Source organism: Rhinolophus sinicus, linkage group LG07, assembly GCF_036562045.2.
Source record: "Rhinolophus sinicus isolate RSC01 linkage group LG07, ASM3656204v1, whole genome shotgun sequence".
In the NCBI taxonomy this organism is placed as follows: Eukaryota; Metazoa; Chordata; class Mammalia; order Chiroptera; family Rhinolophidae; genus Rhinolophus; species Rhinolophus sinicus.
The window spans coordinates 108322642-108347566 of record NC_133757.1 but is presented as its reverse complement, the minus strand read 5'-3'; the positions used below and the strand labels follow the sequence as shown (position 1 = coordinate 108347566).

The 24925-nt window shown below is 37.2% G+C and overlaps 1 protein-coding gene across 4 annotated transcripts in view; it reads left to right on the top strand.

Annotated features, from left to right (window-relative positions):
• The window catches only part of ARHGAP10 (Rho GTPase activating protein 10), a 245553-nt gene that overhangs the window by 147259 nt on the left and 73369 nt on the right, over positions 1-24925 (top strand). For 3 of the 4 annotated variants that reach the window (XM_074338460.1, XM_074338458.1, XM_019730730.2), the window contains 3 exons: positions 6907-6981; positions 13183-13270; positions 20913-20971. In XM_074338460.1, the coding sequence (XP_074194561.1) occupies positions 6907-6981; positions 13183-13270; positions 20913-20971 (222 nt within the window). The remainder of the gene's footprint in view (positions 1-6906; positions 6982-13182; positions 13271-20912; positions 20972-24925) is intronic. The other variant, XM_074338459.1, reaches the window with a different exon arrangement.

The window sequence follows — 24925 nt, the reverse complement described above, 5'->3', positions numbered from 1 at the left end:
GGAGGCTCATGCAGATGCTTACAAACATTATTTAATTTCCACAACAACCCCGTTCTGTCATTAACTTCATTTTCCAGGTAAAGAAGCTGAGACAGAGATTAACTTGCCAGGTCATACCACCGGGAAGTAGACTTGGAAGTTTTCCAGATACCAGTAACCTTAATTTGTAATACAACTTAACTTGTAACCTATATCTTACAAACTTAACAAATTTTTGTTTCCAGGATATGCTTTTTTTTTTTTTTTTTTTTAATGAGGGGACGATCTAGAAAGGTTAAAATATTACTATCCTTTTGAGCTTCTTACCTTTGCAGAGCAATAGTTAATCCTCTAAGTGTCCCAGGGCTTAGAAATGTTCTTACCCTGCTTTTTTGTAGTATTGAATGCATTATATGTGTTAAAAGTAATGCATTCTTCTTCCAGAGTTTTCGAATTCTATAATTTTATAAATGCAATATGTTACATTTTTGATGTTGAATATTATGTCCCTCTGATGGAATAGAGGAATCATTCTTTGTTCTCTCTGCTTATATTTAAAAATAATATAAACATGCATTTTGGACAAAACCTTAAAACGTTATGAATTAATTGCCCAGTTTCTTGGAAGGGTATCTATATCTGAACCTGTTTATTTTCATGTAACTCAGCACAGTGGATAGTCTGGAAAGTGCTTGTTATACTTAAAGAAACATTTAAACATAGTGTCTATTGAGGATTCGTTATAAATACATGTAAGGGACACATTGTGAAATTTAGGTGATTCGCCTGTGACCCGAAGCAATGTTCACGCGTCTCATCATTGCTTCCCTTTGAGTTACCTTTCTAGCGTATCATTCACCTTATGCTTAGCATTTCCTCACAAGTGTCTCCTGATCATTTCGCCTGTAGTGCTTTTCTCCTTCTATTTTCAAGAATCTTTCAAGATTAGTTAATATTTATAACTATCTATAAATATATAGTTATGAAACATACTTACAATTATGAGTAATATTTATATGTGCGTAGTAGTGCGTGTGTGTCCATTCCATAGCCCATAGGAGAGTTTGTCTTTGCAGTGCTGGTGGGATATGTAAACCTGTATTTGTACTTATGCGTACACATGTATATATATGCACACGTTCCTCACTAATAGTATGTCGCAGACTGGGAGTGTAAATCCTTTGAGTGTGAACAGGAACATTAATGACTTTTCATCCCTGTTGTCAACACGCACCAGTGCAAAGAAACGATTCATTCCCTCCACAAATATTGATCAATGACCTCGTTCTGTGCCACGTACTCTGCTTGTTGTTGCTAGACGAGAGGTGAATAAGCGTTAGTTTCTAGACCCATGGAAGGTGGGTCTTTGGGAAAAAAAGACCCGTTTAATGCTGTAGACGCACAGCTGCAAAACTAGTTTTTAATAATTGTGCACTTATTACCATCAAAAGTGTTTCACTTTGAGCCTTACTCCTTTATATTGTTATAGCTGTGTTTTCTAGTTATAAATAACCTTTTATGTCTCTTAATATTCTTGCCATATCCCTTTACTAGTCAATGATCAACTTATTCATTTATTCAGTTCATTCACTAATTTATTCACTTCATGCGTTACATCTATACCATGTGCCGAGGACCATGCAAAATATTAAGACCCCTGAGCTATCAGTTATAAACTCTCTTACTGAAACCAAAAAGGAAAAAAGGGAAAAATTTTGTGGCTCATTTGGTTCCAAGTTGCTCTTTCAATTTTATTTCTTTTTAAATTTTACCCTATGTCTTCATTTTACTCTACTTTTATTCTACTTCAGTACCTAAAGTACAGTAAGTGCTCAATAATTCTTATGATGTGTAATTTTTAGCTTGTTACTTTCTCCTTCATTTCCCATTTCATCTTCCTTTCATTTTGTATTTCCTCTGTTTGCTTTTCCCGCGTGTCTGTTTTCTCCCTGCTGCTTCCTTTCACTGCCACTTTATTTCCTTCTTACCATAATTATTTGCCCGTGTTAGCCACTGCAGTCTTTTCTCTACCTCTGTTGTTGAACTGAATTCCTCAGTCCTTTTACGTTTTATCTTCCTTTGGCATCTAATTGTCTCCTGTGCGTCTCCCGCCCACCTGATAGGCCCACTGGTGGTCAGTGGTTCCACACAGGTGTTTTCTGGCGCTGACTAGACTGGCGCTAATGGTGTCATTTGGGTTCTGAGAGGGAAACAAAACAGTTGGGCAGAGATGATGATGCAACTGGACTCCTTCCTACTGCTTGACCTTCTCCTCCAGGAAGACACGGGTAGTAAGTACTCCATGACAGTGCCGTGTGAGATTGAAGGGTAAGACACCTCCGTTTCACTTTCCTCACTTTGCCCAGGGACAGATGTCATCACCTGCTCATTACTGTAATGGACAACACTTACCTTTTCTTGACTACCGATCAGAACTAATCTTATTTGTTTAAAAAAAAAAAAATACTTGGGTCTGTACACACTTTGACCTGATGACAAATTTTTGTTAAAAGTTAGAAAGTGTTGTAGTAATGATATCTGTCAGTGAGCCTTGATATCCTGGAAACGTTTCAATAACTTGTCTATCTTAACTTTTAAGTTTACATTTCCTAACTGTAATGTCTGTTTTGGCCCAAGTCCAATGTCTAGCTGTAGTTCTCTTATCAATTTCAAGTCAAATCAACCTAGTCATACCTATTTTGTACCCCTCTATTTTACGCAAAGCTAACAACACAACAAAAAAACCCCAGGTTGACCTCTTATCCTTCCAGGTAATATCTCTGTGTGTTTGGGGGAGAGAACATACAACACATGTCCCCAATTTTTAATCTGAAAATTGTAAGGTTGGATGAATTTTAGAATTTAGGTATTTTTTTTTGTTTTAATTTAAAAAGGTAATAAAGAACATATACTGTATAGTATGTAACATCTTCAGATAGGTTTGATGTGAAAATTACTTTTAACATGCTGAAATAGGAATACTTATACCAAGTAGGGGAAAAATAAGGAAATAACCTGATATCAGTTCAAACGTTCAGATTTTTGATTTTAGAAATTGTGAATAAGAGATTGTAGGCTAGTTAAAAAATAATTAAGTGTTAAAGAGGAATTAATTATGTATCACCTTCAGAATAAGGGAATGTTACTGTGGGCTGGTGTCAGACAAGATGGGATTTTATCTGGTTTTGAAGGTCTGGATGAGACTTTATTTTGCTCACTGTTGAATCTTGGGCAGCTAGATTAGCACCCGTCCCACATTTGATGAATAAAAATTAGGCAGATGAGTAATTTCTGGGGAGAAGGGGAAAGACATTCCCGTCAGAAGAGATGTCCACCTGAACGTAGCCGTGGAGGAGGGAAGGCATTTTGGTTATTTGTGGATGAGAGTCAGGGGTCTGCTCTGAGTAAGAGGAATACTCGGCACTCAATGTGGGTAGGTGAGGTGGGACCCATCACAGATGTTTGTGTGTTTATGCCTTACATACTTGTTCGGCTGAGGAATTTAGGTTTGATCTGATGGCTTACTCTTAAGTGGGGATGGAAGAGACTTGAGACAATCAAAGTGTTTTGAAAACTAAAAGAAGGCACACAAAAAGATGATGTTCAAAGGGATTATGGATGTGTGTTTCCTGCAAGGGCGCTTCAATAAATGTGTGCACGTCACATTTAAGGCTGTGTTGAAGAAGCAGAGATTATTCTGAAGAGTGAAGAAAATGTAGACCTTGACCTATTGAATTTGGAACGTGACAGGGAGGTAAAGAGAAAATTTGAAATTCTAATACTTAGCGATTAGCAACAGTGACCCTTTTGGCTGAAAGAGGGCAATTTAGAGAAGCTGGAGAGGATATGATAGACCCACTGAGATGTCTGGGCAGAGTGACTGGTTTATAGTCTCTAAATGTATTTATTTGATATCTTTCTTGTGACTGTGTGTGTTTACAGATATAAAGTATGTTCCAATTTTCTCAGTCCAGAGCTTCTAAGAACAATGTAATAAGACACAAAATCCTACACGTCGTGAGTATATGTGTTTCACATGCTATTTCCAAGTGGCTTTTGTACAAGGTTTACTTAAATCATTTTAAAAAAGTAAAATCTGTGTTGAGTAGCATCAATTCCCCCTTGCACCTTTTGGTTTGCATTAGCAATTAACTCTGCTGCTCTCAGGATGATGAATTTGAAACTTAGTCAATTATGTGATAGTAATTACCAGTACAGAGGGATGATTATTGCTGAAATAACATTGTTATTTCATTTCTCCATATGTTTTAGGCACTTCTCATAGAGGCGTGTTTGTTAGACTGCAGAACGTTCCTCGCTCCTTTGGCTTCTGGCACTGAGGTCAAACTCTTTTAGGTCTCTTAAATAGAGTAGTAGTTGAGATGATACTGCCATTTCCATCCATTTGGAACATGGATGGATCTTGAGATTATGATGCTGAGCGAAATAAGTCAGACAGAGAAGGTTGAGAGCCACATGACTTCACTCATGTGGGCTATAAAACTGAAAGCAGCAAAGGACAAGACAAGCAAACAAAAACTCACAGATAGACAACAGTGGTTACCAGAGGGTAAGGGAGGTGGAGGGGAGGTAGAAGAGAGTCAAAAATGTGGTGATGGAAGGAGAAATGACTCTGGGTGGTGAGCACACAATGTGATATTGTAGGTGATGTGTTATAGAATTATACACCTGAAACCTATGTGATTTTACTAAGCATTGTCACCCCAATAAATTTAATAGAAAAATAAATAGTATTGGAGAAAAAGAAGTCGTTTAGTATTTTAAACTGTCTGGAGATGGCCATCTGGCGTCTAGGAGATGGAAGGAATGAGACTCAGTCTTTCTCCCATAGCAGGGAGATTTTTGTGTGTTTTGACAGTTTGCCTTCCCCAACTCCTGGCAGGACTGACCTGCATTTTTCTCCCTTCTCGTAGTCAGTGAGCATTCCCCATCAAGAAGGGGCCTCTGCCTCTTTGATTTCGTCAGCATTCTGAATAGACCTGTATAGACTGAAGGGCTTGCTTTTACTCGTCTGGTTCTTAGTCTGTTGAGTAATTGAGAGAGAAAACGTATCAGATTGCCACAGCTGCCATACTAAGGTACCACATACGGGGTGGCTTAACCAACAGGACTTTATTCTCACAATTCTTGGGGCCAGATGTCCAAGGTGTCGGCAGAGTTGGCCTCTCTCCTTGACTTGTGGATGGCAGTCTTCTCTTTGTGTCTCCCCATGGTCTTCCCACTGTACGTCTGTGTCCTTCTCTCTTCTTACGAATATACCAGTCGTATTACTGGATGAGGGCCTCACCTAATCGCCTCATTTTAACTTAATCCCCTCTTTTAAAGACCTTTTTTCCACATATGGTCACATTCTGAGGCACTGTGGGTTAGGACGTCAGCATAAGCATTTGGGGAGGGGGGCACCATTCAGCCCATAACAGACAGACAAATAGGATACGTGAAAAGCTTTAAAAATGAAAGGCGAAAAATAAGGAAAACAAACACTCGTTTTTGCAAGGAATCATAAAAGCTCTTGTGTGTGCATTGCTTTGGAGCTGACAACCTGGGTTGGTATCGTCTCATTTCCCTCCCCCCATAACATGGGTAGGATACTGTGTGTGATCCTGGGCAGCGTGGAGACTCAGTTTCCTGTCCTGCCCAAAGCCTCAGAGCTTAGGAGCCACTGTACTGTGATTCGAATCCAGTTCTTTAGACTCTTCCTTGTTTTTTTATCATCACCCCATGCGGAGAGGCAAAAAGGAAGTAGGTTCCCTTGAACAAATTCCATGGCCTCAGTTGGTGGTGTGTGTTTTGTTTTGGAAACGGGATTAGAGGCATCATCTCCTTGTCAGCCAGTCATGTTCTCCCGAGCTTTAACGTTTGTAGTGCAGAAAGTAAACACACAGGCAGAAAGCGGCGGCAACTTTTTTGAGAAATAAAGATAATAAGTCACGTTTTCTGGAAGTCATTATTCTACTGTGAACAATTGCGAGCATAAAACAAAGTAGAGAGAGTGAGACAATGAACTCCAGTATTCTTATCGTTCAGACTCAACATTTACCACGATTTTGCTACTCTTCCTTCATCCATCCCTTCCTCTCAAAGCAGGTGTAAGACAGGTTACTTTCACTCCTTTTTGTATGTAACTTAAAAAGTATGGACAATTTCTCACACAACCGTAATGCCGCTCAGAGTTTCCTGATTCCCTCCAAATGTCCCTTTGCAATTGGTTTGTTCAGATCTGTATCGGAACAAGGCTGTGTGTTCAACATACTAAATCATATTGACCTGACATTTTCTTGCTTTTGTTTCTGATCTGTGTGCTCAGGGATACTTTGTTTCCAGGTCTCTCTGCAGAGAGAATGCAGTGATTTGGTTCATTTTGATGTTTAGCTTGTGGTGATACTTGATATTTCAAAGCTTCTCATTGGACAGTGCATATAACAGCCTTTAAAAACAAAAACAGTTCTGCCTCAGTTTTGAATGCATTTCCATGGTTTTTAGGAATCATCAAACAACAGTTTCTTTTTATGTGCTAATCAGTACCACATTGTTTTTCAAAAGCTAATTTCTTTTTTCAAGAAACGTGTCAAGGATAAGAAAACATAATACACATGAAGGTAACAGCGCATCTTCACACATTGTGTTGGTATACATGAGTAACACTTAACTAACTTCATTAACATTGACTCATTACATTTGGTCCGCACGGAACATTGTTTTATGAGATTATTTTCCGACCATAACTCATGAATACCAAGCTGCTAGAACAAGTTGGTAAACACTTGCTTTTGTCAAACGTTATTTTTAGAGTCAACAGGAGCGCTGCTGTTGTGAGTTAGCAAAGATTCTGAATGCAACTGTTTGTTGACAGCTTTTTGCATGTGACAGTCTTGTATTTTGTTAACATGTTGTCTCTTTCAATAGGTATAAATGACCAAGGATTGTACAGAGTTGTGGGGGTGAGTTCAAAGGTCCAGAGACTTCTCAGTATGTTGATGGGTATGCTTCTTTTCTAATCATTTTCCATGCATTATTTGTTTATGTTTGTTGACGTCACAAGTTAATATTTCATAGTAACTGACAGCGTGCTTGTGAATCCATTCTTTTCTTCTACTGCCTAAATTAGTTTTCTCCCAGTTGGCTCAGAGAAGTGGACTAGTGTTTGCGTCAGCTCAGATTATCCACTTCCTTTCGACTTCCTAAAACATGGAAGAAAAAAAAATGTGGCTCATGGGTGAATGTCTTCTTCTGCTTCTTTCTCATAGGAAAGTAGCAGCCAGGCCTCTGTGACTTGCGTGGCTTCCAAATTGGCTTTCCAGAGTCTTGACAGTACATTTGATTGGACAAGACCACTGGGACTCTCTCATTTTTATGGAGCTTCCAAAACTGTCATTTGACAGCACGGGTCTGGTTCTCAGGGATTCATTGGTATTCACAGGGACTTGTGTGTAGTTTGCACCAGGCTCTTCTCCAGAACCATGCGTGCTCCATCTGTGCTGATAACACAGTGTTCTTTAGCATCGCAGACTGGAGGAAGCCAGAAAGTGAATTCATTTCATTACCCCAGACATTATGGGGATGACAGAGCGCTTTTACATTACACACTGCTGTCAGTTCCGTGCCACCTGTAAGAAGTCCCCCTTCTCTCCCCACCTCAAAGCAGACTCCCTCTTGAGCGATGATAACTCATCAGGCTTGAGGGACTGTATGTCATTATGACCTTGCTAAATGTTAATTAACTTGATATGTCATCATTTTAATTAATCGATATTAGCAGTGCCCTCAGGTATATTATCAGTGCATCTAAACCTGTCTGTGTCTTAAAGCATTGCAGCAAAGACTGGTTTTTGGGAGGCAGAAACCAAGATGAATAAAATCAACTGAGATGTTACCGATAGGATTGCTTGTTTGGCTGTATTTGAATTAAGGACTTAATAAGAAACCACCTTTTTTTTTAGCTGTTAACCACAGGAAAAAGCCGCCCGTCATCAGTTGGAGAGCCTTATTCGAATACATTCACTTTCATGAGCTGTTTTTATTTTCTGCCTCTCTGGATTAACTTGGGTGTACAATCTTGGCAGTCACATTTTCCTTTTTACCATTGGCGGTCTCCAAATTAAATAGACACAGGTTGCCAGTGGTGCAGTAGCAGCTGGAAGAGTTTAATGGGACTATAGCATCTGCTTTTAGTTAATTTTAAAATTAGAAACACTTCTCTCATTTCCAAGATGGTATTATGATGATTAGAACTAGAAGAGTCTTGCTATCAGAAGGGGGGACTATGGCTGAAGGGTGCCCTGTGGCAGTCAATTGGCCCTAAGGATCCTAGCGTTACTTTTATTATCTCCTTGTTCAAGTTCAAGAGCAGTTTAAACAAGGCTGTTTTTGTGGGGTCGCCGTGAAGTGTGAAGCTGTCCCCAAATTTGTTCTTAATCTCGTAAAATCCCATAGGATCTGCATCCCTGACCTCAGGTGGTAGTTTCCTCTGCTCATGGGAAATGTCTCATTGACAGTCCTTCACTTGTAAGGTGTTTTAAAATATCCAAGCCCTCAAAAATTCATGACCTGGAAAACTGTTTTTCAGTTACCATGAGACTCAGAGTAGAGAAGTCCAGGACACAAGCGTGACACAGCCTCATTTATGTTTCTGGCAAAGGAAATGCTGTGTTTTCAGTAATATTCTGCAAACAGAGGAAGTTAGAGAATTGCCAGGAGGGGCAGATACTGGCTTGTTATTTTTTTATTAAGTATTTATTTAAGGGGGCTATGCAATATATATTATTTAATCTATAAATAATTCCTAGTACACATTTAAAATTGTCATCCACAAACTTTGGATTTTTATTAGTGTTAATATTATTTTCTCGTCCCTTTGTTACCAACTGAAACTTCAGCTCTTAACAAAATGGGTTTATTCACTATTTCCTAGTAAATTTAAGATTTCCTTAAGATGTATCTTTACTTTCATCCTGATCCAGCAGGTGTTCAACTTGGAATGACTTATACCTCTTCCCCCCAAAAAAAGGATTTTAGAGTTTCTGAACAGTTGTGTATATGCTACCCCATAGATTTTCTTTCTCTCCAACTTTGCCCACCTCTCTACATTATTTTAAGGTTATGTATCTGAAAGAGAAATAAACCAATCAATGTTTTTCCTCCTCTAGGCAATTAATTTTGATACTTTTGCCCATTTGTGGTACTATGCAGTTTTTTGTTTTTTTTAAAGTTACTCCTCCAGGTAATATTTATTTGAAATTTGAATTTTTTCAAAGTACATTTTGTTTGTAATGCACTTTTCGTTGTACAAATGAAAAATAATGTAATTTGTAAGTATCTGAGAAAACATTCCAAGCCATTTCATACTTTTTGACAAGAACGTCCATTTACTTAGTTCTCTTCAGTTCTTGAGAGCTACTTATTTACTTAGGTATTATTTGTCTGCTGCTGTTTTTGCATAACATATTTTTGTATTGTTTAAAATAAGTATCCTTTAAGTCCTCATGTGTAAAGGTTTGTGATGATTTCTAAGGAAAGGATGCATACTTAAATCTTGTATGATTTCTTCTTTTATTTCCTTTTTCAGTGTGTCTTCCCCCTTCACATTGAAAATAGGGAAAAAAACAATGTTTCTATTAGTCCTTCTTCCCCTCCCTTCTCCCCTCCTTTCTGGCTGCCAACATGAAATATTAATGGCAGTGACCATAGAAAGTCTCTAAATGGTCGAGTCATTTGTACTCCTCCAGGCCAGGTAAAGGTGTGGGCAGCAGCCCTCCTCCCCATGGACTTGCGAGTTGTTGGCTTTCTTAGTTGTCTTCTATCCTGGGAGCGGAAGGTGCCGTCTGCTGGATTTCCAGCAGCCTCTCAGCTTTCCCTGCACCAAGCTTCTTAAGTTTCCAAAAGAAAAGTGCCCAAGTGAGCAATTGCCTTCTTCCCTTTACAGGGCATTTTCCTTTATTTCCCGTTTTCTCTATCACAGCACGCACACAGTCTTGCAAAAGTTTTTGGTTTTTTGGGAACAGTTGGGCAGGGAGAAATATCACGTGAGGTATCTTTGGGTGACTCATGGGTTTTTAGTAAATTGGGTGAGAATGTAACAAATCAATTACAATAATTATTGGTAGTTTGGAACTGAGATTAGTTAGAATTGGTATATTATGTCTTTTTCCCCCACTTTAGAATTAAAACATCAGAGTAGGGGAGGGGAAATTGTGAGAAAATATGAGAGCAGCTTTTGTGTGCTGGTGAATTTGGTGGTGATTTCTATGTGTCATTTGTACAAAAAGGTTGGATGATTTTAAATTTAGACATAGAACTACAGAAAACAAAAAGTAATTTAGAAGTGCTTTACTTTTAAAATATCACCTTGTTTACTTTGTAGGACAACTTTTTCACATAGATTGGTGGAAGAGTAAACTAACATAGCTGAAAAAAATTCAAATTTTGGATTATAAAGTATATTTTCAAAATTCATTTCAATCACCGTGCTTAAGTGCTTTAAAAATGACACCTGAGTCAGTATTAGGTCAGTAGGATGCCAACACTTGCATTTAGGTTGGGCTGAAAATTTCCAGTTTCAAAAAAATGACCCCTGGTTAGAAAATTATGAAACATTAATCCAAGTGAAAAATCAACTATTTGTATCTGTGCTTGTTAATTTAGATTTTTAAGTAATCCATGAGGTGGTTTCCCTTGGTCAGCAAGGAAGCAAAATTTGCACCTTCTTTATGATAGAACATATATTCTGATTGAACACTCAAATGCATGGTAGGTTTGAATTCCAAATAAGCTATTGACAATTTACTTCGTCCCAGTACATCCACTGATTATAAAGAACTGCTAGAGATGATTGAGTTATTTGAAAACAGTGAAAATTTAATGGAGGATTAGTACCCTAGACACAATGTAGTCATTAGCTTCTGATGTAACAGCTACTTTTGATTCCATGAATTCAAAGGATGGCTTATTTTTCCATAGAAAGAATATGATTCTCAAACTACATAATGATAATTCAGTAGAAAGCTGAACATAAAAGATTTCCTTTAGAAGCCTTTTTTCTTTAGAAGGATTTAAACATGGTGATTTGCTGGGAGCCAGTTGATTGAAAATGTTATCTGACTTGTATGTTAAAATGAGATTTAAATAATTAATTTAATGAGAGAGAATATTCAGTTACTGAAGTAATTGGTTGGCAAAGTCTTTAGAACAGAATTATTTAGTCCCAGTTATAAAGGATTGCACCTTTAATCAGGGTGCTTAATTTGATTTCTTGAATGTACCTGTGGCTTGTCTGACAAGCTCAGTAAAAAATGAGTTCTGAATTGCAGGAACTGATCAAAATGTAATCAGTGTCAGTTGCCATTGTTGTAGTTTATTGCATATTGCTGTCAGTTGCTGTAATCAAGAACTGTTGAAGGGCTTTAAAAATTCTCCAGACTTTTGAATAATTGACTTCATATGTATGATATTATGGCTGTGAAATAACCGTCACTTCCTGTTTCACTTTATTTTCAAAAAGTTTGAGAATAACATTGACTTGTCATCCATCCTCCTTTATGCCTAAGCCTAAAACTTCTTAAGTGGCATGCATGACACAATGTGGTCGTCCCATTTTGGCAAGTTTTTCTTTTCAAGTGCTTTTAAAAAGGAAATACTAAGAAGATGTTTCCTTCCCTATACAGACAAATGCAGTGTACAGGAGGATAAAAACAAACAAAAAAAAACACCCAAAACCCAAACAACTACTTTTTTTTGGGTCTTAGTTGAAACATCATTCTGGAGTGACAGAGAAAAAAAGTCTCCTCCATGAATCTCTTATTTTCTCCTTTGCACGATGGGAGTGTAGAAAACCAGGCGAGTTTATATTGATGGTCTGATATCATTCATTATAACCCATTTACTGCTTCCTCCCTTTGAGGTCGTTAACCTCAAAGGTAGTTAACCTCAGCAGGTAGTTAACCTGCTGATACTTTCAGTGACTCAGCTATGGTAGTTACCTCCTCATTTGATAATTTGTGGAAATCTGTATACATTCCTGATGTGCTTTGATGCCCTCAGTTGTTCCCTGAGAGCGTTCACATTACCTCCATTGAAGGATATTCAGGTCCGTTTGGAACTGACTGACTTGGGATGGGGTGGTGGTCAGGGTTTGGCAGGGATTTCAGCCCGGGTTTGTGATCCCAGAGCTGCTGCCATGCCACAGCTGAGTGCTGTAGCCCAGCCCTACCAGAATCGAAGATGCCACAGTACTCAGAGGACGTGCCTTTCCCACCATCCTTTCCTTTTATTTCAACCAGGACTGACTTTTTCCATTTCAAAATTGAGTACCTCCCTTCTCTCCCTCCCTTTTTCTCCCCCTCCCTCTCTCCTTCCCTCTTCTCCTCCTTTTTTTTTTTTTTTTTTTAACTCACATGTCTTTAGAGTTTACTAGCTATTTGAAAGGCCATTTGGACGAAACACGTCATTAACACACTTTTAGGATGAAGAAAACTTGTTTAATTTAGAATGAACATCGGAAGTATTACTCAGAGGCTTCCAATAAATATTTCCTGGATGAGTGTATGAATTCTAATGTTAATGTGAAAGATCACCCATGAATGACTTTTTCAGTTTATGTGTCATCATATTCCTCTTTTGGTTGACCATCTATTGATCTTCAGAAAGATAATAACGCTAAGCACAAATCTTAGAAGTGTGGGACCAAACTTATCCTTTCCTCCCACTGACTTTTTGCTCTTCTAACAATCATTTTGCCATTAACAATGCTGCCTCTTTCCCCTGTCGTAACACAGTGTGGTAGCAATAATGCCACCTGACAAGTGAGAATACACGGACACTGCACATGCCACATGCGCTAAGCCATGGCTACTGAGTAATACCTTTAATAATACTGTTGGTAACAATAATGTTAGCTATCCATGCTTTGTTTGTAGTGGTGGATATTTTGATGCTATGCTATATCCAGTTCTCGCACAACCGTTAGCCTTTTGTTTTGATCTCCACTATAGATTTTCTGAAGTGCTAGAAAGGTCTAATAATAAATCATGGCTTAGAATAGTATAGGAAATTGTATATAATGTTTTTATGGGAAACCACAGAATTCATTGTTTGTGGTCACATAAATGGAAGCTTTTGTGAGCCAGTCAAGAGGGCCTTTGAGTGTTCAAGATTTTAATTGTATTTTCTTTCTTGCTTGCTCACTAGATGTAAAAACATGCAATGAGTTGGACCTGGAGAACTCCATAGATTGGGAAGTGAAGACAATAACAAGTGCCCTAAAACAGTATTTGAGGTAAGCTCCCTTGAAACAGGGAAGAAGGGACGATTTGGACATCTCACACACAGCAAATACCTACTTGGCGCATAAATCTTAATAGTTAGACCTTATTAAAAAAGAGAACATTTATGTGGTATCTAATAATGTCCCAGAATGTGAGATAAGTAGTAGATGATCATCGGTTAGGTAGATTGCAACAGAAGAGCAGAAGGATGTAACACACTTAGGTTTTGAAACAGACTGTCTATTGTAGGTGTGAGTTTTAGGGAGTAAGTGCTGTGGACCAGCGAGGAAGAAGGCTATTGCCTTCACTGAATCTTAATGTCTTTGACTATAATGAGGACGTTTTATATTTAAACCATTTGAACTGAAAGGCTTCTAATGATAACGCATAAATACAAAGCTATTTGAAAGTTCACTGGGTGAAGTTTTAAAGTAAATTTCAATTTTGCATTTACTACAGAAAATATTGAGGTTTAGAATCAGAAAAAGGTTGAGCAATTCTGTGAGTCATGCACCTTTCTTTAGAAAGAAAGGTAAGGCATTTAATGATTGAAAAGCTGGAGGTTAGGTGAAGAACAAGTACCTAGGGAGTGAAAAAAGAAACAATGGCATAAAGAAACAAAAAGAATAATGGCATCTGGAAAATAAATCCTGACTGTAGTTCTTATGCTGTGGTTCTGTTGAGGACTTTGATTTTTCTACCACAAGCTGCCCCAGGGTCAGTTCCTTTTAACCATCACATAGGTTTGCGTTTCAGGTAAACAGTGTTTGAGTTCCAATGAGCACATCAGAATCAACTTATATTACAGATTTTGTATTTTAAAAAATTTATGCATTTTAAATATTTCAAATATATAAAACCAGAGAGATTAGTGTAATGGATCTACATGGCCCCGTTTCCTGCTTCTTCACTTCCACACATTCTGTCCTTTTTCATTAGTCTCCCTACCTGCCACTTTTTTTGGATGGTATTTGAAAGAGTTTCTAAAACAGCATATTGCTATGTCCGTAAATACTTGAGTGTGTGTGTGTGTGTGTATATATATATATATATATATATATATATATATATATATATATATATCAAAAAAGATGAGGACTTAAAAAAAAAAAAGACAATGTAGAAAAGACAGAAGGAATGTAATTACTATCATACCCAACACAATTAGTATCCAGTATTCGGTCTATGTTCCATTTTTACTGATTTTCCCTCCCCAAAAGTCTTTGTATATGTGTTTTAATGCCTACAAGATTTAAACAATGCCAAAACATTTCATTTTGTTGATATGCTTTAAGTCCCTTTTAATCTGCACTGTCTCCTCCCTCTGCACCCCCCACTTCCCAGGGTTGTTTTTGTTGATAAACCAGGGTCAGTTTTTAAAATAGACTTTTCTACTTTTTGGGTATGACTGTGGTGTCTGTCCTTATGGTGTCATCTAACACGCTTCTCTAGCCGCCATATTTCCTGTAAACTATTAGTTAAATCTATAGACCATTTGAGTCAGGTTAAGGTTATTTATTTATTGAAAGAATGCATCATAGAAGTGCTATATTCTTCGTGTTGTTTTATATCAGGAGGGCTTTGTTGTTGGGTTGTTCTGCTTTTTAAGGAAATTAAAATTTATCAGTGAATTCAGGTATATCTTACATATTTTTGAGAATTTAAGCAAGATATTTTTGGCCACTATTTGAAATTTTTTTCTTAAACTATGAAGTACATTCTTATTATCCCTAATCAGTGATGGGGTAAAATTAAGTCTAAATCGACACGCTTATGTCTAGTTTGCCACTGATAGTGACTACTAGCTGGTTTAGATGAGGATTGTGGTCAAAATGAATCTTGCTAGCTCCTCCCATGCGATTTAATGTACGTTTCCTGAAGGTAGACGTCTTACGTGTTAAGTTTACTGCAGAATCCCCAGCATTTAGAGCTATCTGTGTCATTCAGATATCAGAGCAGTGGTTCTCAGCTGGGGATGATTCTGGCCCCCAGAGATTATTTGACAATATCTGGAGACATTCCTGGTTGTCACAGTTGCAGGAGAGGGAGTGCCACTGGTGTGTAATGACTGGAGGCCAGGGGTGGGCTGCTAAAATTCCTGCAATGCCCAGAACAGCCCAATCTTCCTCCCAAATGTCCCTGATGGCAGCAGTGTTGAGGTTGATTTGAGAGCCTGAATTAGGTGGATGATGGTCAGAAGGGGCGAGGGATATAAAAATGTGAAGAAGTTGTGTATGTTCACTTGACCAGTAGTGGGTGCTGCCACTCTAGGAGGAAGCATTACACTCATTTTACTGTTTGCTAAACTCATACCTGGTACGGGTAAGGGGACTGACCAAAGTAACTCAGGTATTGGTGGGAAAGGAAGGACTGAAATTCAGTTCTCCTGTAGTAAATTATGTTTTCTCCCCATGCTCCACATGGTTCTGTTTTTTTTTTTTTTCCTTTTGGGGGGAATTAGTTTAATAAACTAGAGGATCGTTTTATTCAGTACATATAATTTCTTTTTGGTTTTTGAGACTCTGAAGCTGGTTTCTTATTGCCCCTAGTTTTGTGTTGCTTTTTCTGCGGTTTTCTCTCATTATGTTGCTTCATCCTGTTGAATTCCACTTTTAAGCAAACACTGCTTACAGAACAACAATATGAGATGCTATTATTATATAATTTCACAATATACACATTCTGCCTGAATGTGATAAAGTGATTATCCAAGGCAGATGCCTTGGGAGGTTTGAAAGGTTGTTGTTATTTTCCCCTGTGCTATTTTTAGCAACTAAAATTCAGTAATTAGGATTTAATTGACACGTCTGGTGATGCACCAAAGAGGAGAAAACTCAGTTTTTATATACCTCCATTTTGGCTCCCCAGTTGTGTTCTGAGCAAGTGCGTGTCTTTCAGCACAAGAGGAAATGCAGTGTGATGGCCGTGGGCGTGGTCTCTGGAGCCTGCCTGCCTGGGTTTGAATCCCAGCCCTGTCGCTCCTGGCACCATGACACATACCTGAGTACAGCTTTTCTCATCAAACAAGTTATTGCCCTTGGAATTCTCACTGCAAATAACCCAGACACCTTACGGGGTGGGAGATTGGCGGTAGTAGAAGGGAAATAGCCAAACGCCCAAAACACCAAACTAAAACACGAAGCAAACCCTCCAGCATCTGGGAGACAGAAAAAGATATACTATGGACATATACAAGTACATGACATCTCCATCTGCTACTTACGCGAGGCAAAATTTTCCTTTTTTTTTTTTTTTTTAAAGTTTCATGTGTTAGAGGGCTGAATAGCAGCCCTCTGATTGATTTCCCATTATTCACACCATAATTTTGATTTCCAGCAATGTGTTCATTACAACAGTTTCCCATGTGAGGGGACAAATGAGCTGTTTTGTGACTTTTTAGTAAAATGATTTTGCCTGGCGGAAATGTTTAAAGCCTGGAAATTGGAATGGGACTTTTGGGGAAGAAAATGCCAGCATAGGTAAATATTATGATTTATATTCCCAGATAGATCCCAACGGGTGGCAACGAAGGGTAGCTCAAGAACACGTTGGGTGGGAAATTGAGAGATATGGTGACTCGTTATAATAGATTTTGTATGGGGAACTTGTCATTTTTATTACTGCTTTTCTAGCATTAACAACATTTAATACTTACTTTTTATGCTACATTGCCTAGCAGACATATGGCAATGATGTAAGAAGCTTATAGAAGATATTTAGGTACAAATTCATTTTTATTGGAAAGGAAATGCCCTCTTTGGTTTTTCTAAGCGTTCTCATTTTTCCCACTTTTCTTTTCATCACCTTTTAACTTTCATTCTTTGCCCCATAGCCTTTCCGTGTTTTGAAACAAAACCCCCAAAGGTTTATGTCTTTCTCATTATTTAGGCATTGGGATAATTGATTTCATTTTCTTTAAATGAGAGTGCAGGGAATGAAGGGGAGAAAGAGAGGAAAGAAGAGAACAGTTCACTAGTGCTTTAAGTTTTAGTTTCACTGTCTGTAGTCGTGCGTGTGTTTTCTGCACCATCATAAATTTTATGTAGGGAACATAACCTATAAATATATTTTTGCATATATTTTGTTTCTAAACAGTTTTGTTGAACTGTAATTGGCATACAATAAACTGTACATATTTACAGTGTATAGTTGGATAATTTCCAGGCTTTAAAAGACCATATGTATATATGTCTGTGAAGCCATCAGCATAATCAAGATAGTGATCTTCTGGTCCTGCAGTTTCCTCCTGCTCCTTTGAAATCCCTCCCTCTCTTCCTCATTCCTAAGCAGCTACTGGTCTGAGTTCTATCACTATACATTGATCTGTATTTACTGTAATTTCATATAAATGGAATGCTACAGTATGTGTGTTCTTTTTTTTTCTCCCTCTCCTTTAAATCTGGCTTCTTTTCAGTCAGCATAATTAGAGATTCAACTGTGTTGTGGCATGTAGCATAGTTCATTCCTTCTTGTTGCTAAGTAGTGTTCCATTGCGTGGCTACAACACAATTTTTTATTTTTTTAATTCGTTCACCTATTGATGGATTTTTGGGTTGTTTGTAGCTTTTAGCTATTAAAAATGAAGCTACTGAAAACCTCTGTGTACAAATCTATGACGATAGGCTTTCTTTCTCTTGGATAAATCCTAGGAATGTAATGTCTGGGTTGTATGGTAGGTGTATGTTTACCTTTTTGGTAAGCTGACAAACTTTTCTCCAAAGTGGCTGTCCTTGTTTACATTCCCACCAATGATGTACAAGAGTTCCATTTCCTCTACATCCTTGCCAACTCTTGATATGGTCAGTCTTCTTAATTTTAGCTGTTCTAATAGGTGTATGGTGGTATCTCATTGTACTTTTAATTTGTGCTTCCATAATAACTAATAACGGCAAACATTTGTAATGTGGTCTTTTGCTGTTTATATATTTTCTTAGGTGAAGTGTCTGTCCATGTCTTTCAGGCAATTTGAAAACTTGGGTTACTTGTCCTCTTATTGCGTTTTGTTAATTCTTTATATATCTTGGATATAAGTCCTTTCTCATATATGTGCTTTGTAAATGTTTTCTTCAGTCTGTGGCTTGTCTTTTCATTCTCTTAATGGTGTTTTTCAAATAGTTTTTAATTTTGATGAAGTCCAATTTATCAATTTTTCTGTTTATGGACTGTACTTTTAGTGATATATCAAGAAATCTTTGCCTAATTTAAAGTCACAAAAATTTTCTTTTATATTTTCTTCTAGAAATTTTATAGTTGTAGGTTTTATACTTAGATCTCTGATCTATTTTGAGTTAATTTTTATGTAAGTTATGGGGTCTGGATCCAAGTTCACTTCTGAATATGGATATCCAGTTGTTCCAGTACCATTTGTGGTAAAAACTATTTTTTCTCCTTGAATTGCCTATTGAGATGATCATAGAGTTTTTCAGTTTTAGGTGGCTGGGATGGTGAATTGCATTGATTTTGTATTAATATTTAGGCAATGTTGCATTTCTGATAAACACAAGATATTCATGATGTAGTATCCTTTATCTTTGAGAATTTGAGTTGCTATCATTTTATTTAGAATAGTTGCATCTATATTTATGAGTAGTGTTGGTCTGTAATTTCCTTACACATTTTTAATTTTGGAACTAGGGTAATGCTGATGTCAAAGAATAAAGTATCCCATTATATTTTCTGAAAGGATTTGTATGAATTGGTATTCTTTCTTCTTTAATGGTTTAGTAGAATTCCCCAGTGAAGTCACCTGGGCCTAGAGTTTTCTTACTGGCAAGATTTTTAACTACAAATTCAATGTCTCTAATAGATGTGAGCCTACTTAGGTTACCTAATAATTCTTCTGGAGAGAGCTTTGGTAGTTATGTCTTTCAAGGCATTTGTCCATTTCATCTAAATTGTTGAGTTTTCTTTTTAATACCTGTAGATAGATGCCGCAGTGATTTTGCTATCAGCTCTACCATTCCTGACATAAGTTGTGTTTTTTCTCTTTTATTTCCTTATCATTCTGGCTAGATTTGTCAATTTTATTTATTGTCTCAAAGAAATGCTTTTGGGTTCATTATTGTCTATTGTTTTCTGTTTTACTTGATTTCTGCTATGATTTCTCTCTTTTTCTTTCTTATTTTGGATTTCATTTAGTCTTTTTTTTCTTCTGGTTCTTTAAGATGGAGCATGAAGCCATTGGTTTAAGATCTTTCTTCTTTTCTAATATAAATATCAGTATAAATTTATCCCCAAATACTGCTTAATTAACTCTCAAATTCTGTGGTCATTTCAAAATACTTCCTAATTTCATTTTCTTTGGCATTTTCCAGATATGTTTCTGTTACTGATTTCTGATTCAATTTTTATCATAATCAGAGAAATATCCTGTATAAATTGAACCCTTTTTAATTTATTGAGATTTGTTTTATGGCCCAAAATAATGGTTTATCTTGATAAATGTTCCATACACACTGGGGAAGGAATACATTTGGATTGAATGCCATTTAGGTGGAGGACATACCAACTACGAGAAGTTGGTTGATAGCTTTGTTGAAATCTTCTGTATTCTAACTGATTTTCTGTCCACTTGTTCTATCAGTTATTGGGACAGAGAGGTATTTAAATCCCGAGCTCTAATTGTGGATTTGTCCATTTCTTTTTGTAGTCTCATCAGTTTTTGCTTCATGTATTTTGAAACTCCTGTTACTAGAGCCATTAACATTTAGGATTGTTATGGCTTGTGGATGGATTGACGTTTTTGTCAATGTGAAATGATCTCCTTTATCCCTACTATTTTTCTTGGCTTTTGAATATGTTTTAATTTTTTGTGTGCGTGTATCTTTGATTTTTTTTTTAACCATTTGAAGGGGAACTTCTGGGTAACACGATTTAAACATTTAAAAGATTCTTAATACCTTGCCAGATTGCCCTCCAGAAAGAGTGTGCAGATTGATACTTGTCTAAGTATTCTTTAAGTGTTTATAGAGTTCAGAGATCTGGCCTCTTAAAAATTTTAAATGTATCTAAAGGTTGAATGAACTGTAGCATTCTGTTGATCACAGGAAAAAACATACTACCATTTATGTAATCTGTTTTGTAGAAAACTAAAATGATGTGGGTGTTTTTTAAGTTGTCATTTCATTTCATATCTATTCTTTATTGTCTCCTAGGTATAAACCAAAAATGGATATTGTATTTTTATAATAGACATATTTAAGAGGAGAGGATTTGATTGCTTTAAGTTTGTTTAATCTTTCCTATATATATTTTTTGTGGCATCTTCAATTAATATTTTCGTGATGATTTGCAAAATTACATGCTTATATTTGGTTAGATAGAATGTTTGACGATAAATAAGTTAATGTGTGGAAGGAAGTTTTATATATAAAACCAGATGTTTGTAAAGGTACTTTCCAAAATTAAATATAAAATACTACATGTTTAGATCTGATAGGGATTTGTGGCTGCTTAAGCTTTGATGGTGCCTGGTGCAGATAGCACTGAATAAAGTAATCCATTTGATTTATGTATCTTTTTGATATGTAAAAGTATTCCCTAGGGAAGTTTTACACATTAACTAAGAAATGCACAACATAGTTAATAATATCCTTGTATTAAAAAAAAAAGAATGCATTTGTTCAGTAATTCTGAGCTGTCTTTTCCATACAGGAGTCTTCCAGCGCCTCTGATGACCTATGAGTTACATGGAGATTTCATTGTTCCTGTCAGTAAGTATTATGCAGCGGTGAATAGACACACTTTTGTGGTTGGCAGTTGTGTATACACTATAATTTCCACATGCAAATTTAACTTTGTGTTATTGTAATTTGTGTTAAAAATAGAAGTCACTTTAGAAGGTCTTGGGTTTCTTTTTCCTTTTAGAAGGTGACAAAAGGGATAATGAATACATTCATTCATTCATTCATTTACAAACTATTCATTCATTGTCTGCTGTGTGCTAGTCGCTGGTAGATACTGGATATGTATAGCCCTAGCAGAACTCCTGCCCCCAGGAGTCAATTGTGTAGCAAGTATTGGGGCATACACACCTCCCACTATACCATCAAATATATAACAATGGCCTGAGCGCAATGCTGTGGGAACACAGAAGTACTTAACTTGCAGAAGGTTGGGGAGATTAATGGATTTGAAGAGATTAGCAGGTTGGAAATGGCTTCACCTAGAAAGATATGTAGATGGAAATTACCCGCAAAAGAACTATTTTGAGATAATGCCAGAAGCTGATACAAAATTTGATAGGGAATGAATTATATGTGATAAAATCTTAAATGAAAAAGGCCCATAGTTGGTAGAATTTTAATTTGTGATGACATTTTTGGTGAGTCGTACTCATCTGAAGCTTTCTTGTTTTCTCTCTATTATCATACACCTCAGTTTTTATATTCAACACATGGCATTTAATCATCAGAGTCTTCTGAAATACACTAGTGTTAGGCATTTAAAAGTTAAGGAAATGAAGATTGAGAGATGTTAAGTAATTTGCCAGATTATGGGGATCTTGATTTAAAATTCAAAACCCTAGTTCCACTGACTAAAACCTGAAGTTTGGTTTTCACAGGTGCACCAACAGTAGCTGTAATTGTATTTTCATTTCCTTTTATTTTTTTCCCCTTGGACATGTTCCATAGTTCAATCTGTTGAAAAATTTAAAGCAATCCCTTTGGGTCCTATGTTGCTTAAAATGTTACCTTCTTGTGAGGTCTTTGCTCAGGCCAGTGTAAAAGTTCCTAGTATGTCGCAGAAGGAAGACTGTACATATAAAATAGGCTTTTGGAAAAGGGAAAAACTTTTGTTTTCACATGGAATAGGATTTTTTTTTTTTTTAAAGGGAATTTGTGTGATCAAGGAAGTGGGGGAAAGTTTTCTTGGCAGGAACTCAAGCAAATGCTTAGTTGTTTTGATTTCTTCCCTGTGGCATTTTTGGCAAACTGGGGAAAGAGAAATTAAACTACTTGGAGGACAATTGTTTCATGTTGTTCGCCTTGGAGACTGGAAAAAGCAGAAGAGTGCCAGTTTTAATCTAGAATCTTTAATCCTTTGAGAATCGGGGAAACATAAAGTGATTATGGAATAAAGTTTTAAATTATCACAAGTGAGTATCATGATTACTGTCATGCCTGGTAACTGAAGCCAGTATGTTTGAAATGTTACTATCAACGTATTTTACCAGATGAAGGCTTCCTAAGAAATAGGAACTTAGAAGTGGTATGAAATCTGTGAAGGTAGGAAATGAAAGAGTTTGTCGAGGCCGTCTGAACAATGTGGTAGAAGCGATTGTGTAAATTCAAAAGGTACCATCACCTACTAGCCCATAACCTTGTGTTCTGCTGCTCGATATTGTGTAGATGCTGTAATAGTGTAGATGCTGCAATTGGAATAACAGGCCTATTCCAAAGAAATACTGTAGCTACTGTAATTATTGGCATCTATTTGCACCTAAGTAGAGTTGCAGTTGGAATGGGACCTGTAGTTACTTATTTAATGAGAAAAAGCACATGTATTAAATAGGTGTGTTTTATGAGCCAGCATTTCTAATACAGACCTTAATTTTTTATTTGAATCTCTCGTAAACACCGTTCTCTAGCCTCACTTTTCCTCTTAGGAAACAGTGTGGGAGCAGATTCTCTAATCTTTTGCATATGTACTTTCAAGCACTGAATAAAACAGTTACAGAAATCAGGTGGCCAAAATTAGTCTCCGTTTTTGAATATTGTTGGGAAATTGGGATGGTGGTTAAACTATCATTTTCCATTAACAATGGCGGAGATTACCTTGTTTTGCTGAAGTGTCTGTTAGCTGAGCTGACTGCTAAAATTATCAAGCCTCACCAATCTTTGTTACCGCCTCTCGCCCCAGCATGGAAACTAATTTTTGATTCTTTTCAGTCATCTGCGGTAGTTTCCATCTGTGCTGTGGTGTTGAGATTGTCTCTTCTTCCCTCCCTGCTGAGAGATCTGAAGGTTTCTCCTGGGTCCTTTCATTTCCTCTCATCAGTTTTCTTTCCTGTAGAGTTCTGTTGAGAATGTGTGAGTTAATTTCTGAAGTGCATGATACAAAAGTTAATTTTATTACTTTGTTGTCATCACAAAAGGCAAAAGCTTTTTATTCTTCATTCTGAAGAAATACTGACTTATTGTCCAATATTGAATGCATTGGGAAATTAAATTTTTTTTCTCTTTTAGAGAAAATTTAGAGTGCTAAGTAAACCCTCAGCTGAGAGAGTTAACTGAAATTGCTAAAAAGAACTAGAGACCATCTGTCAAGAAAAACCACTCCTGTGTTTCTCCTTTACTTCACACACATAGTACTTCACTTCTGACACTTCTGGTCACCAAATGTGTGGGTTATTTCCGCACATCAGTCAATTCTGTGACACTAGCTAAGTGGCCTACCCTTCAGTTCTGCTACTATCTACCTAGAGTTAGCATCAGGTCCCACAAGTTAAGGACTCAGCCTGACAAGACTGCCCCCACTGCGGATACCAGTCACAAGTCTCAAGTTATCCCCAGTAATTCTGACTGACCGGCTGGAAATCAGGGTTCTCATAACCCCCAGCTTGGATCTGATAATTGGCTAGGAAGGCTCATAGAACTCAGGGAAACACAAACTTAGGTTTACTAGCTTATTAGTGAATAAAGGATATGATGGACCGCCAGATGACAAGTACGTAGGGCGAGGTCTGGAAGTGTCCTGAGCCCAGGAGCTTCTGTCTCTGTAGAGTTGCGCTGTGCCTCCCTCCCAGCATGTAAATATGTTCACAAACTTGGAAGCTCTCCAAACCCTCTTGGCATTTATATGGCGGCTTCATCATGTGGGCAATATGGCAATATGGATTGTGCACTCCATTTCTAGCCTCTTGCACCTTTCTGGAGAGTGGGAGGTGGGGCTGAAAATTCCGAGCTTCTAATGCGGCCAGATCTTTCTGATGACCTGCGCCCATCTAGGGGCCCACCCAAAGTCACCTCATTACAACAAAAGACATTCTTATTACCCAGGAATTTCCAAGGGACTTGGAAGGTTGGTGTCAGACACTCCTTTCACTCAGTAAATTACTGAGGTCCTAAGAGCTCTCTGTCAGGAACTAGAATCAAAGACTAAGTATTAGAACAAAAGATAATTTGAGCACCCCTCTTCGCAATAGTTTTAGGAACTCTGTGTCAGGAACTGGGAGCAGAGACCAAAATACATATTTCTTATTATTTCACATCATTCATCTTTTGAGAGAATATAATGGACTTTTAGTATAGTATTCATAAGACGGAAAACAGTTTACTTGGTCTATGCAGGAATGCAAAGGATTATGCCCAATTAAACTAAAGGCATTGGATGCTTAATGACATCAAGCTATCTTAGCCTGATGTATGAATTTCCAAGTAGATAGGATCTGGAAGAACTGGAATACCTGATGTCTGTTGACTGAAGCCCTTGAGAAGTGCTAATGGTTACTGCTAATGCTTTCCTAAAATTGCAGTATTGACTTAATAGCATTTGAATATTGAAATAATTTAGTATTTATCTGCCCCTGTATCTTTGATAAGCTCTAGTAAGCTATTATCATATCTTTTCAATTTCTGTTAGTTGCCACAGCACCATAAGCAGATAGACATTAAGTGTTGGGGATGCTAATTTTTAGTTTCACAATTAAAAATGCTTATGCTGTT